Source organism: Marmota marmota, unplaced genomic scaffold (genome assembly GCF_001458135.2).
Source record: "Marmota marmota marmota unplaced genomic scaffold, marMar, whole genome shotgun sequence".
Classification (NCBI taxonomy): domain Eukaryota; kingdom Metazoa; phylum Chordata; class Mammalia; order Rodentia; family Sciuridae; genus Marmota; species Marmota marmota.
The window spans coordinates 3,346,589-3,364,291 of record NW_025999944.1 but is presented as its reverse complement, the minus strand read 5'-3'; the positions used below and the strand labels follow the sequence as shown (position 1 = coordinate 3,364,291).

Genomic DNA, 17,703 nt, shown 5'->3' with positions numbered 1-17,703 from the left:
ATGCTGAGGTCCTGCCCTCAGGGGCTGGACAGAGCTCAGGAGAGGCTCCACCCACCGGGCTCGGCATTCCTCAGAGCAAGAACAAGCTGCACAGAATGGCCCACAGCAGGTCAGACGTGGTGAGGCTCTGGGGAGGACAGGAAAGGCAGGCTGGAGGGACACCCGAGGGCACTGGCATCCCCCAGCAGGCGTGGAGCCCAAAACGTTCAGTGTTTCCCCTCCACCACGCACAACATAGAGTGCCGGTGCCCCTCACCCTGTGCTGGGCTAGGTCCTAGGGAGAGGAGAAACTGAAGGGTCCCTGGCTGGGAGGAGTTCAGAACTGAAGGAGCTTGAAGCAGAGATCCCCAACTCCAGAGAGGTGTGCTGACCGCAGACTACAGGGACCAGGGCACTGCGGAAGAACAGCCAGGATGGCCTTCCTGGTTTGTTCACTGCAGGTTCATGGGCACACAGGGCACACAGCGCCCACAGCGGCGGCTCTCAGTTCTGGCTGCTTCTTTGCAAGGAAGAGGGAGGCACGATGCCCCAGGGGGTGCTGAAGGTGCTTTGGGTGGATGGGAAGGCCCTGCTCCACTGCCCCCCCCACACACCTGCTCCCCGCTCCTTCTGTAAAGTCCCTTGCTACACCACAGACCTCCAAGCCCTGCAAACTCACACTGAACACTTCCTCAGCCTGGTTTAAAGAGCCCAACCTGCGCTTCCAGCCTCCCCGACCCTGGCCTGGGGGTTCCCCTGGTTACTTCGGGCTCATTCCTAAATCTAGACCATTGCTCATAGCCCCTCCACCCCTGAGGCAGCCTCCCCTTCCCTCATGTGCCCCTCCCTCAAGGCCATATTGTTTCTCCTTGTGCTAGTCCCACCCCTCTGCAGGGCAGAGTCCTCCTTCTTTCCTAGCTCCTCTGCTTCCTAAACCGGGCTTTCTGTCCAGCAGATTCCCAGTACTAGGTTCACAGCGTCACAGTGAGTGCTCCAGGAAGACTTTCAGGGCTGGTGCTCTCTCCCCAGAAGCACCGCAGGCAGATGGCGCTGGCCCCCGAGGGCACTCTGGAGGCAGCTGCAGTTAAAGGTGGTCGTTGCTGGCTGGCAGGACGGCCTTGGAGCTGACACAAGGGACATGACATCAGATCATTCCAGCCAGGAATGGAGGCAGAAAGAGCCCCAGGGTTCCCAGGAAGCAGACGATGATGAAGAGCCAGAGGAAGATCCTGTCGATGACCAGGGCAACACACTTCCAGTCTTCTCTCACCTGCGGGAGAAATGGGCTCACAGTGACAGAGGCAGTCCTCCCATGCTCAACCCCTGTAGGGACAACCACAGGGCAGCAGCAGCTGCCCCCTGAGACCTGAGGGGAAGCGAAGACTGGCACAGGTGCAGAGATGGGGTGGAGGGAGAAACAGAGCTGGCCCAAGCCCCATACCATCCTCTCCTGTGTCCCACCCGTCTCACCCTCCACACTGCCGGGGCTCACAGGTTCTGGGCAAAGGGATTAGAGGGACACAGACAGGTGCTTGGAACCATCTAAGGAGATGGACTCCCAGTGGCTGCAGCGATTTCAGTGCAGAGAGGGTGGGGTAGGTGTGACTCGGGGCAGGTTAGGGGGTGGATGGGCTTTGTGCAGCTTGGACTCCCAGCCCAGGCCAGGGATGGATGCCTAGCTGCTCCCAAATTAATGATTAATTTTCTCATTCACTCAACAAGGCTACCCTGTGATCCTCTCCAGCCTTTCACCCTTCCCTAAGTTGATAAGATAATTCTGATGCTGAGCGCTAGATAAGGCAGGGGCTGCAGAGAGGCCCAGCCTGGTACAACCAAGAATCTGCAGAGTTTGTGGTTGACTCATGAGCTTCATAAAGGGCCTGATGAGAAAGGAGGAGAGGGGACCATCTAGCACAAAAGAGGAAGGCCACTGCCACAGGGGCTAGCCCACCAGGCTCTCCTAATGCCCCCTCCACCTCCGCATCCCTGCCAACTCCTGCAGGTAGTGGCATAAGCGTGGCATGGCAGAGTCCACATCTGAGCATGCCCTCTCTGCCCGCTGTCTCCCAGTGAGGCTGAGCAGGGACATTCTTGACCTACTGCCAACAAATGTCCTAAGAGCCACCAGCTAAATGTTCTCTCACAATTGATTCCAGACTCTTTGGAGCCATGAATGAGGGAGGCCAGCCCTCAGGGAGGGGACCAGGTTGGTCTAGCTACCACCTTGAGGTGGGAGGGTTCCCTGCTAAGCTGGTAAGGTCACCCAGGGGAGGCCCTCACCCAGACCTCACCCACCGAAGAGTCGGCATCCTCTGACCGCAGGTGGTCAGCAATATAGTGCACACCTTCCAGGGCTTTCTGTATGCGAGGCGACAGCAAGATCTCATGCTCCCCAGAGGGAGCCTCGGCCCTGGGCCCTGAGGCCTGTGGGTGCAGGCGTCCCCGGCCACAGATGATACCCATGGAGGGGGCTGGGTGGCCCGCACACACCCATCTGCCTTTCTCTTCCTCCTCCTCTGCCTCCTCTCTCTCCTCTGCGTCCATGTTGGTCTCCAACCAGTAACAAGACGGGCTGAGTTTCAGGACTGGGGAGTCGTGTGGCTCCAAGGGTGGCAGAGGCCGGTTCATCAGCAGCCACCGGGACACACGTCCCAGCAGGGCCACCCGCACCCAGCGGGGCATGCTGTGGGTGCTGGGGGAGCGATGGTGCACGTTGAGCACGAAGACGGTGATGACGATGGAGAGGGTGACGAAGATCATGGTGAAGAGCAGGTACTCTCCGATGAGCGGGATGACCAGCGAGGTGGACGGGATGATCTCGGTGATGAGCAGCAGGAAGACGGTCAGCGAGAGCAGCACGGAGATGCACAGCGTGATCTTCTCGCCGCAGTCGGAGGGCAGGTAGAAGACCAGCACGGTGAGGCAGGAGATGAGCAGGCAGGGGATGATGAGGTTGATGGTGTAGAAGAGTGGCAGCCGGCGGATGACGAAGGCATAGGTGACGTCAGGGTAGATCTCGGCGCAGCAGTCATACTTTTTGCTGTTGTAGGTGCCTGTGGCGTTGATGATGGCCCACTCACCACTCTCCCAGTAGTCCTTCAGGTCCACCGTCTGCTCCATCGGCTCCAGGTCGATCTTGGCCTTGTCATAGGTCCAGGAGCCAAACTTCATCTTGCAATTCTGCTGATCGAAGGGGAAGAAGGTGACGTCGATGCTGCAGGAGCTCTTGTAAATGGCTGGGGGCACCCAGTGCACAGTGCCCGTGGAGAAGAGGTGCGCTTTGGTCATGTGGGTCACTGCAAACTCTCCGTCTGCACTGCAGAGAGAAGACCAGCTGGGGGCTCTGCACACCCACCTGACCCACCCAGACTGCTGCAGAGAGCAACCCGAACAAGGCAGTTCTCAGCTGGCCAAGTGTCCCGTCTTTTGCAAGGGTATAAAACTTCCCCAGAAGATGGACATAGCTGAGTTTTCTTTTCATATAACATTGTTTTAATTGCAAAAGTACCAAGAATTTTTAAAATACCCACTATTAACATTGTGATATTATACATATCATGTCTATTCTACTGTCACACGGACAATGATTCTGATGGTTTTGCATATTTGAGGTCACGGGGTATATGCAGTTCCCTTGCCTGTTTTTATTCCTTTAATATTTTAGAGTGATGATCTTGAACTGTACTTTCCTAGCACATAGTGAGCAAGTAGCCTCTTAGGTAGAAGATCATGACTTTTCCACCTGGATCTTTTGTTCTTTGCTCAAGAGACCTAAGATTTTGGCTAGTGAGGAAACTTCCTGGAGTCCATGCATCTAACCTCAACCACTAGGGCCCCCTAGGAGGCAGCTTGGCACCAACAGGAGGCTGGCTGGAGTGCTCAGGGAGTACTCGGCCAAGGGAGGGGAGGGAGCACCACAGCAGAGGGCCCTGCAGGAACAAGAAAAATCTTAAGAGTGGGGCCAAGGAAAATCTTAACAGTGCTCACTGGGGCCACCAGGTGGGCATCATGGGGACTGTGGTCGATGAGGTTGGGGGACTTTGTGGGAATGAGTATCCAAAGACCCACAAGGACTATGGGGACACTGGTACAATGGTGACCAGTCAGATGGGACTTCTTCAACTCCCCCTTCGCTTCCTACCGTCTGTCCTAAAGTCCAGGGAATCAGAATACAAGGGAGTTTCCCATGGAGTAGTTCCAGGGTAGAGAGACAGACTGGCTGGAAACAGGAACTTTGAAAGAGAGTAATAAATACATCAGGCAAAAAGTCAAAAAGAAAAAGAAAGAAAAAGAAATTAAAGGCATTTTGGTCATTTCACATAGTTGCCGCTAGATGGCAACGTGCACCCATTTGGGGGAAGGAACAGTTCTGTTGATTGGCCAGAGTGCAGTGCCTGGGTGGAGCAGATGTTTCTTTATGTGTCTACGGAAGTTTGACTGGACTTTCCTTGTGAAAATCGAGTCTTAGTGGTCACGGCTTTATTGACGATCCTGCAATGTGAAGTTGTATCTGACCCTAGGACTTTGCTCATATCTCTGCCAAATGCACAGGAAGCAGAAATTAGAATGCTCCTGGGTGCCAGCTCCTGGGTACAGAGCAAGGGGGTGGGGGTGTGAGTCAGCAAACACAGGTACCTGGGTGTCAGACCTGCCAGGTCACCCAGTGGCATGTGTGTGTTTAGGTGAGAGGGCGCTGGGCCTGCCCAGAACGAGACAGTGTAAGGAACTGGTATAAGGAACCACTGACCTCTCTGGAGGACCAGAAATGGACCCTCTCTCTATGTTTTATTGTTTAAAAATATCATTTCCAAGGTAGGGTCCGAGGGATTGGGAAGTGCTGGGTAAGCTGGTTTCTTTGCTGCAGGACTTAAAACAGCATTTAAAACGCTATTGTGCTCTGCTGGCTTCCAAAGCCCTTGGCAGGGGGTGACAGACATACAGTGTGATCCAAAACCGTGACCACAGAACCTTGTCATTGCTATTCATATCTCAAGGAAGCAGCAACCTGTTTTAGAAAATGGTTTTAGACAATCATAACACCTTCTTTTAAATGTGAACTTTTTAACTTCTCAAAGAAGAATTGCCTGATACCAAACATACTAATAAAAATATAGATTTCTATTTCTCCTATGAAAACGTATATTAATTCGTTGATTTTTGCCCACTGGGATTCTCTGTGGACTCCCCCCCCCCCCGCCCTCCACTTCTGTTAGCTTCTAGTTGTTAGGGTGAGATTGATCCTTTGGGTCTTGAATCCAAGGCAAGTATAAGATAACATGATTAAAGAAAAAACATACCCAAGTGAGTTTGTTCTTCAAAGGTGCTACTACAGGATGCCAACTTACCTGGTCAGACAGTATTGCCATCCTTTAAAATTTCAACTCCTAGGCATTTTTAGAGAGCCTGAACCACATTTTCCAAAGGATACTCAGAGTTGGCAAATCTGTCCCACTGTCACCGTGCTACAAATGAATACATCTTCAGTGCCCAGTAAACGTTGGTGTGTAGGAGGGAGAGAACAGGATGAAAGGAATAAAAGAATACAGAGGAGGGGGTTCTCTGCTAAGCACTGAGACGGAAACGACGAAGCCCTCCAAGTCCCCTTTACCGCCCCTCCTAAGGGTCTGCCCAGGGCTCCATGTCTTCCTACTTGTTGTAAAGGACAATGTCAGGGATCCAGATCATCTCTGAAGGGACCCGGAGGGAGGTGATGTTGCCAAAATCAGCTGGGTTCCAGCGCAGCTTGTAGTCGCTCCACTCCTGTGCAGGGGAGGGGTCCCATCACTGCCATGCCAGGGAGAGGCCTCTGTCAACCTAGGCTGAGCCAGGGATTCAGGAGCCCCCAGAGCCCCGCCCAGCCCCACAGAACAGAGAGGCTGTGATGCCAGGAAAGGGCTCTGACAGAGGAACCAGGCACACCCTCCCAGATAAACACCTTCCTCGCTTTGCCCCCACTTCAGTAGCTAACTCGCAGGCAGGCGGTGTCCCCAGCCATGCCCTGGTCCTCTCTTGCCTCCCTGGCTGACTCCAGTGAGGCACTGCAGGATCTGAGCTGACGTCGCGTTTCAGCACATCACAGTTTCAGAGGTGGTTAGATTCTCCATCCAGGAAGAGGCTGCAGAGACAGCTGGCCAGGGCATGCCGAGCAGGTGGAAGTGAGGACCACAGAGGGGAAAAGCCACCTGCCAGAGGCATGCGGCTGAGGCTCGGAGCTGTTTGTGACCTCCAGACTATGTTCCAGAGACCTCCCTACCCAGGCGCAGGCCCAGGAGGGAGCAAGAGATCTCTGGACTTCACTCCTGCTCCCCCCGAATCACGTCCAAGCGAACTTGTGTTTCTCTCCCTGGATCAGGTCTAATTCTCTCTCCATTCCATTCGTCATGTTTTTAGTTCTAACCAAAATTTTGGGGAACCCACGTCAAGTTGGGGCATATTACTGTCCCCAGGCATGTGGTAGTAGGTTGAATCACGTTCATTTTACAGATGAGGAAAATGAGGCTCAGAGAATAACATGCTCAGCATCTCAGGCTGGTCAGAGGTGGTGACGGATTGATGGCCCAGGTCCCGCGGCAGTGTATGTCCTCACCTCCCGCCCAGCCCCTGGCTCAGGTGACCAGACCGTGGGGACAGCTGCGGTGACCTAGGTTCTAGGCCTGCCCCCACCACACACAGTACCTTCCCTGCTCTGGTCCCCAGTTGGCACATCTGTAAAGATGAGCCTCCTGACACTCCAGCAGCTCTGGGATGAGCAGTATCCACTCAGAGCCTCTGGACCAAGATCTAATTTAAACTGAGTAGCTGAAGCACCACACCCCAACAACATCCGGGGACCCCCTGGTGGACAGGAATTACAGAAAGGGCACTGGAGGGCCAGGCACCCATTCAAAGGACTCAAACAGAGATGCCAATCAACATTCTGGTGGGTATGGCTCTGCATGTTTACCTCTGCCCAGGGACAGTCGGTGCTGGCGGGGCAGGGCACCAGCTCCTCTTTCTCACATTCTATTGCCACCTCCATGTCAGAGGCCTTCAGAGCAGCAGAACAGAGTAGGAGGAGTAAGAAGGGAGGGAACGCACTGGGGTTCTCATGAGACCTGTGCTCTAATGAGTCTGCCCTAGGAGTGGCCCATCCAGGAGGGCCACCTACTCTTTGGCTGTCCTTCCACTAAGAGGTGGGGTCTATGGCCCCTCCCTGAATCCAGCTGGACTCCTGTACTGCCCTGACCTACAGAATATGGCAAGATGGATGCTGGGCCCGTTCAGGCCACCCGAGACCAGCAGGTTCCACTTCTGTCTGGGGACCCTCCTTCTGGGAGCCCTGAGCCACAGGTGGGAATCTGACTTCCCTCCTGGAGACACCGCAGGGAAAGACCCCGAGATGTCCTGGGCAGGGCCAGGAGGCCAGCCAGGCCCACCCTTTCAGAACTTTCCAAACACCCCTGCTGTGAGTAAAGTTGTCCTTAACCCTTCAGAACAGGACAGCCAGCAGCCAGATGCTCCCAAGCAGTCACCATGCAAAGCAGAGGAAACCACTCAAACTCCTGACCATGAAACTGAGATAGGAAGCACCCAAGTGGCTCTAGATGGCGAGCTTCGGGTTTGTCAGGCAACACAAACAGGGACACTCGGCGTTCTTTGGTAGAAGGAGCAGAGCCAGGCACTTGGGTGCCCCCTTTACTGGCCCAGCCGCACCCTGCTTCTCATTTTCCTCAGCTGTAAAATGGGCAGAATGAGACCTCCGTGGGGTTTTGGTGACAATGCAGCCTGTCCCCAAGCAGCAAGGACTATGAAATGTCCATTTCTAAGAAAGGCATCTCTGGCTCTCTGGTGACATGTCCAGGGAGTGGACTCAGAGTCTGACCACACAAGCACAGTCCTCTGGAGAGGCCACCTGCAACCAGATGACCCAAGTGGCAGGTGTCACCCACCGTGAATGCAGCAGCTTGCCCCTGTCAGGGAAAGGTGCAGGGAGGCGGGGCCCGGCGATGACTGTCCCCTCCCTGCGGGGAGAATCCTCACCTGCCTCAGCCAGACGTTGGTGGTCATCATTTGGTTCTTCTCGTCCTGGCCGGTAAGAGAGAGAGGGCAACAGAATCCAGAGCACAGGGTGAGCGAGAGGGGCTGCCGGGACCCCCACCCACAGGAAGAGCCTCTGTGCGGCACCCAAGCCCAGCGTCCCTCCCAACACTCCCCTGGACTCAGATTCTTCAGGGTTACACAAGAAACCCCACTGCTGCCCCCTGCTGCCCCAGAAGGGGATCTGGGTGAGAGAGGGGAAGGGGCTGGGGCAGCCCAGGAGGAACAGGCTGAGGTCCCCGCTGTAATGGAGGAGGGCAGGGGGATGGGGGCTGCAGGGGGGACCCTGGGGAAGAGCCTGGGGTCTGGAGGCGGGTTCTGAGGGGCCTGGATTGGGGAGACAGGCCCACCACATCAATGAGCTGGGCAATGGACAGTCCAAAGCGCACGATCACCACGTCTGAGGTGTTGGGCACCGGCCGTGCCCAGCGGTTATAGCCCCTGAAGAGGTGTTTGAAGAGGCGGTCCTCGGCCTGGGTGTGGGGGCCTCGCTGCGCCAACGCTGTGGGATGGGAGAGAAGAGGAGGGGTCTCCAGAAGCCAAGGAGGCAGCGGGCACGCGGCTTCCCATCAAAGCAGAGGCCGCCATCTGTGTGAGCGTCAGCTTGCTCAGCTGTCAGGTGGGGTGTGAACCCAGATCCCACCTCAAACCCTGTGGAGGACTCGCTATGATAATGTCCATCAGAGCTGTGCACAGCCCCCAGGCCACGGTGCACTCGCTCGTGCTGGTGGTCAGCAATGGACGTCAGTACCTGTGTGATATGAGACAACAAAGCCAGGGTGCTGCGGCAGGGAGGGGGGACATCCAGCCCAGGTCCCAGGAGCCCAGACACCTGGTCCCAGAGGAACGAGCTGCAGGGAAGGGACTCCCCCCATGACAGCAAGCCTGGTGGTGAGCAGCGTTCCTTCCCACCCAGTCGTCAGAGGGTGGGACGTAGTGCCGGCTGTAGCCCTCGCCACTGAGGGCACCTCCCTGAGTTGCTCCTAAACCTCTGGCACTTGCCACTTCTCGTCTACAAGGCCAACCACTGTCGATGGGTCTCTCGGGGGATTTTCAGTACTCTGCCAACGGCTTCGGCACACCAAGGCCCTGCCACTGAGCGAGTGGACAGCTACTGCTCCAAACCCAGAACCGCTGCAGCTCCAGCTGGGGCCGAAAGCCCGGCAAGGACAATAGCCACCACGTGTGTGTCCTGGGTGCCTGCTGTGACCCAGGTGCTAGGCGCAGGCTTTCCTTCTGTCCCCACAATAGCTCCGGGAGGTCCACAGCACTATTTGTGTTTTGCAGATGAGCAACACTGTAGCTGGGGACATTCAAGGTGACACAGCTGCTAATATCAGCGCTGTGACAGCCCCTCCACCTTCCCCCTGTGGAACCAGGCACCAGCCTATGACCTCTAACATCCTTGCGGCCTTGAGGACTGCAATGAGCCCACCTGCAGGAGATCCCCCCACCTGGCACGTGAGCACACAGCAGTGAAGTCCCAGAGATAAGGCAGCCGCTCACCTGCTGGGAGCAGAAGGGGCCACCACAGGCCAAACTTCATCCAGGGCGGCAGTGCAGAATAGGAGGGGCCCATGGTCTCAGAGGAGGGTCTGGCTTCCCCTGCACATCCAAAAGAGGGCCCGTCCAGCTTGCTGTGGTCTAACCTGGCAGGGTATCACCGAGCTGGCATGGCAGGGGGCCACTGGATTCTGCAAGGCTCCTTCTGCTGAACCTGACCAAAGCCAGAGAAGGACTCCTGAGTCGTGCCTCTCGACACTCCACGGAGGGGTGCAAGGCCTGCCAGGAGCAGGGGGCTCCTGCACTCCCCCCAGCTTGACTGAGGAATCCCCGTCTCCCTCTTTCCAGAGTCAGCCGGCTGCTCTCCCTAGACAAGGCTGACCTACCAGGGGGCACCGACGTTCCCACCACTCTGCTTCAGCACCTCGTCTGTAAAATGGGGAGAATCGCACAAGCTGGTCAGCAGAAGGACGCAGGCACCAGTCACAGTAGCCTAAAGGTGGAAATGGCCCAACGTCCACCAGCTTATAAACAGATGAAAAAAGCCGTTGGATGGACGCGATGGAATGTGATTCAGCCACAACAAGGAATGAGGTGCTGACACAGGCCACCACGCGGAGGAAGCTGGGAAACAGCCCAGACCCCAAGAGGCCAGTCACAGAAGCCCCTGTAGGATGAGGACAGGAAACTCCACAGTGACAGAAGGACAACCAGGAAGTGGATCTGGGGAGGGAGGTGGCGAGGGATTGCTTAAACACCACTGGGGGGTTCCTTTTGGGGTAACCAAAAAGTTCTGGAAATACACGGTGGTGATGGCTGCACAATTCTGGGAGCATTTCTAAAGGGGGACTTCTATGCTATGTGAAGTATACCTTGAAAACGTTGGATTAAAAAGATTAATCCACCTTCTGGATTAATAAGAGGCAGCCACTCTCGGGCCGTGAGGACGGTGGTGTGTGCAGAACACAGCAATGAGATGGAGGCAGCATCAAGAATGGGTGAACTGCTCGACTTGTCGTGGCAGCGAGAGTTGGGGAATGCAGTATTTTAAGTCTATATATTATTTTATGTCCTATGTGGTTTAAAACGTGTCACTAAGGTAACATGTTAAATATTACCTTTAAAAGTTGACCCATCCAAATTACTATTTTTTTTTTAAAGAGCTGTTTTTATTGGGAGAGAAGATGCCCTCTGCTTGGGTACACTCTGCATACACGGTGCAGACATAGCACTGGCTTTCAACACAAGCTGTGGGAGCAGGGCTCCTTTGGGGATGGTGAGAATGTTCTAGAACTAGATAGTGGTGATGGGTGTAATGGTAAGTTTTATGTTAACTGTATTTTAAAGAACAAGGATAAGAGAGCGCTTTAAAAATGTAAGCCACCTCGCGCATGAGGGAATTAGAATAACCGTTACTGGAGGCACGAAGCCACACTCTCCTTCTCAGCCCTCCTTGTCCCAACATCTCAGCAGCGAGTCCAGACATCACCCATGATCTCCTGCTTCTCCCAAGCCTGTCACACTGCTCCCTTCTGCCCTCTTGGCAGGAAAGGAGAACTGGCCTGGAGCTTGCAAATGTGGCTCTGGGTCCTGGCCAAGTCGCTAGGCTCTGCTGGGCTTTTGGCTTATCCTTCTCCTGCCCTGCCTACCTTCAGGACAGGGGCAGGGAACAAGTAGGATGGCTGTGCTCCTGGAAGCTCCCAGCCCTGCGGTGGCTGGGCTGGGCACGCTGCTACTGGGCTTGTCAGAGCACCAGGGCCCAGGGGCATCACACAGAGACAGTTCGTGCCAACCGGGGAAGAGAGGGCGTGGGAAGGGTTTGAGGAGAGTGTCAGTGTCCTGCAATTTCTGAGACTTATTTATTGCAACAGGCTCTTCCAGGGTGTGTTTTGGGGCAAAAGGCCTCCCCACGTCATTCTCCCCAGGAGGTTTCAACCCAGAGACTCACTGGAAAATGAGATTCACGTTTGTCCCCTGTCCCCTTACCACCAGCCACCCTTACTCACCTGGTGCCACACTACCCCACTGCTGCCCTGGGGTTTCCTGCTTCATTCTACCTCTCTTAGAGGTGACTGGTTCCTGCCTGTCCCCCAAACGGTTCCCAGAGGTGGCTGCTCAGGAGAGCTCTCCCAGAGGGGTCCCCACGTGGGAGGGACAGGGGTTCTGGGAAGCTGCCTCCCACAACAGCCCCAGGCTCAGACCCCTCAGGAGCTGCTCTGTCCACACACCAGGTGCAGTGGCTCCCACGGAGGCGCAGCTTCATGTACACACCAACTAATGGTCCCCTGAGTGCCACATAAGGTTTGTGCAGCACCCACCCACCTGACCCTGGTGAGCAGAGCCGCTTGGTCCCAGGTCTCTAGCCCTCACAGGGGACTGTCCCCCTTCCTCCAAGAAGACCCTCTGCAAAGAAAGCAGAGTAGCCGGGCTCTTTCTAGGGAAAGCTCTCGTTGCTGTACTGCCCTTTCCTCTTGTAACCGTTTCCTCCAGGTACGTATAGATCACCTGCTATCTCAGGGATTAGAAGCCATTTTACTTGTCTTTGACCCTTTTCCCCACTTCCCAAATTTCCAACCATAAGATGCATCAGTTACTTCATATAATAGCCCGTTTGTTTTTATAGGCAGCGATGCCTGCGATGTTTGGATATGTTCTCCCCCAATCTCATGGGGAAAGGGGGCTCACAAAAAATCACGTAAACTCCATCCAAACAGAGTGCAATAACCCAGGTCAAGTGTGGGGCAAGGGAAGCCACCCAAGCTCAGATGAATAGATACCCAAAACGTGGACTGTGCACACCGTGGAATACTACTCAGCCTTTCAGGAAGGAAAATTCTGGTACCTGCTACAACACGGATCAAATAAGCCAGACGCAAAAGGTCAGATACTGTACAATCCCACTTACACGAGGCACCTGGAGTCATCAGATGCACTGAAACAGGAGGTAGAATGGGGGTCGCCTGGGGCTGGGCAGAGGGGAGATTAGGAGCTGCAGTGTGGAAAGATGACGGGGTTCTGGAGATGGATGGCGGCAATGGTGGCGGAGCAGCCTGGATGGACTCACGGCCACTGAACCACCCAGCGGTTAAAGTGGTAAATAAAAATCAAAGTCGGCTGTGTTCACCTGGGATTGCCTCAGCTGAGGCTTCGAGGCCTATGGCCCGACAACTGGGGCAAAGGTCTGCCTGCCTGCGGAGGCTTCTGGAGAAGAGCGGAAATCCCTGCTGTGAGCTGGCTCCTTCAGGGTGAAGGCTGGGTCTCTCCCCAAGCCTCCAGCCCAGCCCTGGCTCCCAGGACACCTTTTGCTCTGCGAGTTCTAGGTACGCAGAGCCTCCTGGGAAAGTACCAGGGAGGAAGAGGCCCCGGGAGAGTGGATGGGGGAAGCCAAGGCTGGCCAGGGAGTTTAGGACAAGACTACAGAAGACATTTACTCTCATAATCCGATTGTTTGCTTTTTATTGATTTATCTCTCCGTGACCTTCATCCCTTACCAGGACCAAGCATGTGCTGGGTAACAGGAGAGAGAACTGAGCTACTTGACCCCAGAGGGACACAGTGGAGAAGAACAGGAAGAAGACGACTCTGGGGTCTCATCTATTCATCCCCACCTGCTGCCGAGCTTGATCATGTTCATTTAACCCCAGTGGTTTCAGAGGCATCCAGGGAGGCCCCAGGTGCCCCCAGGCTTCCCTTCCAGGCTTTAAACAATTCCTCATGTTGGGAAGTCCCTCCCTGAGTCTGATTCTGGGTAAGCGCCTGAGAAGCTTGAGTAGAGCTGAGCTGAGCCACCAGCGGCTTACCTTCTTTACCACCCTGGGGAAGCAGGTGGCACATCCCCTCTGTTCTCTTCAGAACACCTGACAACACAGACCAATCTTTCTCTTCCTTTCTCCTCTTTCATCCTCTCTACCTTGGAGGACCTCAAGTGTCCCACGTCCTCCAAATTCACCTGGGGATGTCAGTGGCTTACATATCACCTCACCCCCACTCTCACCACCCACTGGAAGTTTGGTTTTTTGTTTTGTTTTTCATTTTACTGGTTAAAACAAAGAGGAATTATAAAATGCAATTGCTTGCAACTATCATCGCCCAGGCATGAAGACTCACTTCTTTCTTTCCTTTTGAAGTTAGAACAGGGCTAGGTAAGTGCAGAGAAAGAGGAGGCCAGGGTCCCTTTGGTGCTGACCCCTGAAGGGTTTCCTGAGAACAGCTTGTTTATGCCATTGGCAGGTTCACAAGGCATTTCTGCAGCTTTGGGCTCACCCCCACCCCCCAGGGGTGTGTGGAGAAGAGACATTACTACCTCTTACAAGTAAAATAAAAAGCCACACTCAGAGAAGTTGGCTGATTTGTCCAAGTCCACATAGTTTAAAAGTGATAAAGCTGGGATTCAAACTCAGGTCTTTAGCTTCCGAATTATAATGTGGTGAAACGCTCCCCAAGAAGGGCAATTGTGTGAGCATCTCAGCCAGAACTTGCCTGTTTTCTCTAACTCCTGGCACCGTGACTGCTATTGCTAAGCCACTATCAAAACTGAGGTCCGTTGGAGAGGGTGAGAAAGGACAGGTGCCCATCCCGAAGCTGGGCTCGCCTGGATCCAGGGTGCTCCATGTGCAGATTACTAACTCCTTCCAACCAATATCATGGCTGAAAATTCCTCGGTTATAATCTGTTTCACCTTTTAACTAAATGCATTAAATAAAAGAAAGATTTTTTTTCTCTTATTAATGAGACTAGGAATCCAGGCATACTGAAATTGCATCTTTTAGAGATGCGAGGAGAGATACTCGACTCTCTGCAAGAATGTGCAAATGAGATACCACTGACTCTAGAGGATATATTCCTGCAACATGCCTCAGATATGCATCCTTTATAATTAGCCCACAATGATAATTTCATTAATTTGTCACCAGAAACCAAAGTGGAAATTGTTCCAGGTAATTGGCAGTAATTAGAGTCAATTTCCACAAAGGTATTTAAAGAGAAAGAGCTCTGGACTCTGACCCCCTCCATGGCTGGAATGGCAGTTTTTTTGTGGGGGGGGGGAATCACAGTGGGGGTTACATTCCTATCTGTAAGGTCTGGGTAAATGGGATGCACAGAGAAGCCTTTGCATAAAAGATGGTGTGGGCCAAGTGCTCAGACACCAACGTCCCCATCCAGCTGATGTTCATGGTGTCCCTGTTTCTCCCTCACACCCCCACACTCCATGCAGCCTCTCTCACTCCCTGGATCCTGGTTCCATTAAGTCAGCGTAACTTGAATCCTATTCCCCGTCCATCTTCATCCTACACCTGGTTTTCAACTGCTCACCCACTGAGCCATGTTCTGCACTTTTCACAAGCACCCCTTCCTCCCAAAAGTCCGCTTGGGTCCCCCCAGCCTCTCTCTGACATCCAGAAGCCCCACACCTCACCCCAAGCAAGGGAGTCCCAGCTCTTCCCTAACTGGCAATACCATACCCCAGAGGAAACTCCTTGACTGGAAGAAATGACACTGTTTCTCCTTCCAAACAGAGCGCTTCAGGGATAGCATACCTCCAGCTTTGATATCTGCTCTGCATCACAGAGGTTTAACCTCTCAAGGTCAGGTACACTCTTAAAGGTCATCTGCACTTCCAGCCTCCCATGCGGGAATCCTCCCCACCTCCAGCCTCCAGAAGTCCCAGCGTGAAGGAGTTGCTACCTCCCAACTCAGTAAATACCACTGGTGGCTATTAAGCTTCATGCAAGATTTATAGAATATTTACTGCATGAATAAATACATGAGCAAAAGAGTGAATGGTAGAAATAAAGACACAGAAGCAGATACCTTAAAGCTGGTGCTCATGGAACTCAAATATCCGCAGCAGCTCAGAGGCATTATTGCTCACACAGGGCTTTGAACAGCCCCAACAGGACAACCAGGAGGCTAAAAATTTTCCCAGGAGCAGGCAATTTCTGCCACTCGGACATGACCCCCTCATAAACATCTAGGAGCTGCTAGTATTCCTGTGAACCCACAGCCCAGTCTCCCCCTCTGCACAACACCCTTTGCTTACCTGTGGTCACAGAGGAAGTCAGGCCGTTCGAGGGATGCAGAGAACCCGTCTAGCCTGGAGATTCAGAGTAGCTGACAAAGTCCCCCAGAAGCAGAGCGGCAGGGGCAGAGTGGAGTCCGGTCACTTCATTTCATGGTCAGATGTGGAAGCTTGGGGGTTAGGAGACACCTTGTTGAACTGGGGAGACTTGCTGGAGGGTCGGCGTGGCTTCCCAGGGATGGCTGGAAACTTCTGCAGAGTGGCCAGTCTTCCTGGGCTGCCAGCTCTGGGAGCCACAGAGCTTCATGCAGGTGCTACTGCAGAGGGCATCCTGGAGAGCCAGCCCCAGGGCACAGCAGGTGACAACTCAAACTGGACTCTGGCAGAGTAGCAATCCTCCCTGTGCAGTCTCTCTCTCTCTCTCTCTCTCTCTCTCACACACACACACACACACACACACACACACACACTCGCACCCTCTCTGGAGGGGAGGGGGAGGAGCCTGTGACTGTTCAGCCTGTGTCCAGTGGGGACAGAGCAGCTCTGCAGGGTCTATGGTGCCTCGCTCCCTGCTGAGGGACCCTCCACCCCAGAGCTACCATCTGCGCTTCCTGAGCTCACCCCAGGTGAGCCTGCTCAGGTTTCCGGTCTGTCTGTCATAGAGCAATAGAGTTTTCAGTAAAATAGGAGGGAGGACCGAGCCACAGAGCCACCCCGTCTGCATGTCTCCCCTTTCCTCCTGTCCTGGATGGCCCCTCCCCCACAACCAGCCACCTGGGGACCACCAGCTCTCTTGCCATGCTGCTGCCTGGCCTGGCTGCTTGCCTATCCCCACCTCAGCCTCCCTACAAGTGACCTTGCCTTCTGTTGTCTGGAGAAGCAAGGTCATTGTCTCCCAAATCCATAAACTGACCTCTGTCTCTTTTTGTCTAGTATCATATGGTGCCTGTGACCTTGACCCCTAGCCCCAGGCATCCTCATACTGTGCCTGTCCCTCCTGGCAGGCCATTCCCTCCTCTTGGAACCTGAATAAGCTTATTCCCTGCCCTAAAAGCTCTGTGTTCTTCTCCCCATGCTCCTGGCTATCTCAGTTCCTGACTTCGTTAAAAGCAGAGGCCCTGGATGGGGATTACTGAGGTTGGGTTTCTGGTTCTGCTCCTAAATAACTGTGGGATCTTGGGCAGGTCCAACTTTCTGTGCCTCAGTTTCCTTAGGTTAAAGGAGGATGGGAACAATGGTTTCCACCTCATAGGCTTGTTCTGAGTTAGCGTAAACCCTGCAAAGTGCTTACGAGAGTGGAACTGTACACAGCACGTACACACATATGAACACACAGTCGTTTACTTTTGTGTATGACTGCTAGTATCGTCTTTGAGAAAATCACAAGGTATAAAATACAAAATATCCATTAAACACTCATAGTCTCACTATCCATAATTAATAATCGTTACCACTTCACCATATTTACACTCAGTAGATGTGGACCTTCTTCATTTGGAGAGAGGAAAACTGAAGGAAGGAGGGAAGGAAGGAGAGCGGTAGGGAAGAGTGTCACAGATTGCCTCAATCAGGATTCTTGGTTGCGAGCAACAAAATCCTATTAATTAAGCTAAGCAGAAAATGACTTTTTTAAAGGGCGGTGGTAGCTCACAGTGGCACTTGGAAAGCTAGAGGACCCGCCTGGAGAACAGGTGAGAACAAGGGAAGCATAGCTCCACCGCAGCCCAGGGCGGCCCCTGGCCAGGATGGCCACCCCGCTGCTGCAGAGCTGCACACAGAATTGCACAACAGCCCTGGTACTGCCGTCACTGCTGAACCTGGAGACCCGCCATTCCTGCTGTGGCTGCCACAATTGATTATCCTCTGCTCCTGATCCCTCATGTCACTAGCTCCCTATGCAAAGGTCAGGACAGACGCATCTGATTAACCACGTGCCCACGAAGAACTAGGGAGAAGAACAAGGGAGGCTGAGGAAGCAGGAAACTGGGGTCTGGGGTTTCTAGGTGGAAGGCACGCCCTGTCATCTCCCAGGGGGGTGAGTGGACAGTCCCAAAATGTTTTTTAAAAGCATTCATGCTGGGAAGCCCTCAAATCTAGTGCTTTGGCTACTGACATGAACGCACACT

The 17,703-nt window shown here is 53.9% G+C and overlaps 2 protein-coding genes across 3 annotated transcripts; both read right to left on the bottom strand.

The window, feature by feature from the left end:
• Window positions 1-792: 792 nt before the first annotated feature.
• Window positions 793-5,940, bottom strand: LOC107153901 (neuronal acetylcholine receptor subunit alpha-2). The gene is made up of 3 exons (XM_015499455.2): window positions 5,630-5,940; window positions 2,275-3,295; window positions 793-1,249 (listed from the first exon to the last, which is right to left on the bottom strand). The coding sequence occupies exons 1-3, from the start codon at window positions 5,662-5,664 to the stop codon at window positions 1,124-1,126; spliced, it is 1,182 nt and encodes a 393-aa protein (XP_015354941.2). The 5' UTR covers window positions 5,665-5,940; the 3' UTR covers window positions 793-1,123.
• Window positions 5,941-7,911: 1,971 nt separating this feature from the next.
• LOC125616385 (neuronal acetylcholine receptor subunit alpha-2-like) lies at window positions 7,912-16,629 on the bottom strand. Of its 2 annotated transcripts, none has more exons than XM_048801540.1 (3): window positions 15,599-16,629; window positions 9,562-9,772; window positions 7,912-8,557 (listed from the first exon to the last, which is right to left on the bottom strand). In XM_048801540.1, exons 2-3 carry the CDS (start codon window positions 9,632-9,634, stop codon window positions 8,193-8,195), a joined length of 438 nt encoding a protein of 145 aa, XP_048657497.1. In that variant the 5' UTR covers window positions 9,635-9,772; window positions 15,599-16,629; the 3' UTR covers window positions 7,912-8,192. The 2 variants fall into 2 exon arrangements, 1 of the variants encoding a protein (XP_048657497.1); XR_007347017.1 differs by having other exon boundaries at window positions 7,925-8,806; window positions 15,599-16,625.
• Window positions 16,630-17,703: the final 1,074 nt, after the last annotated feature.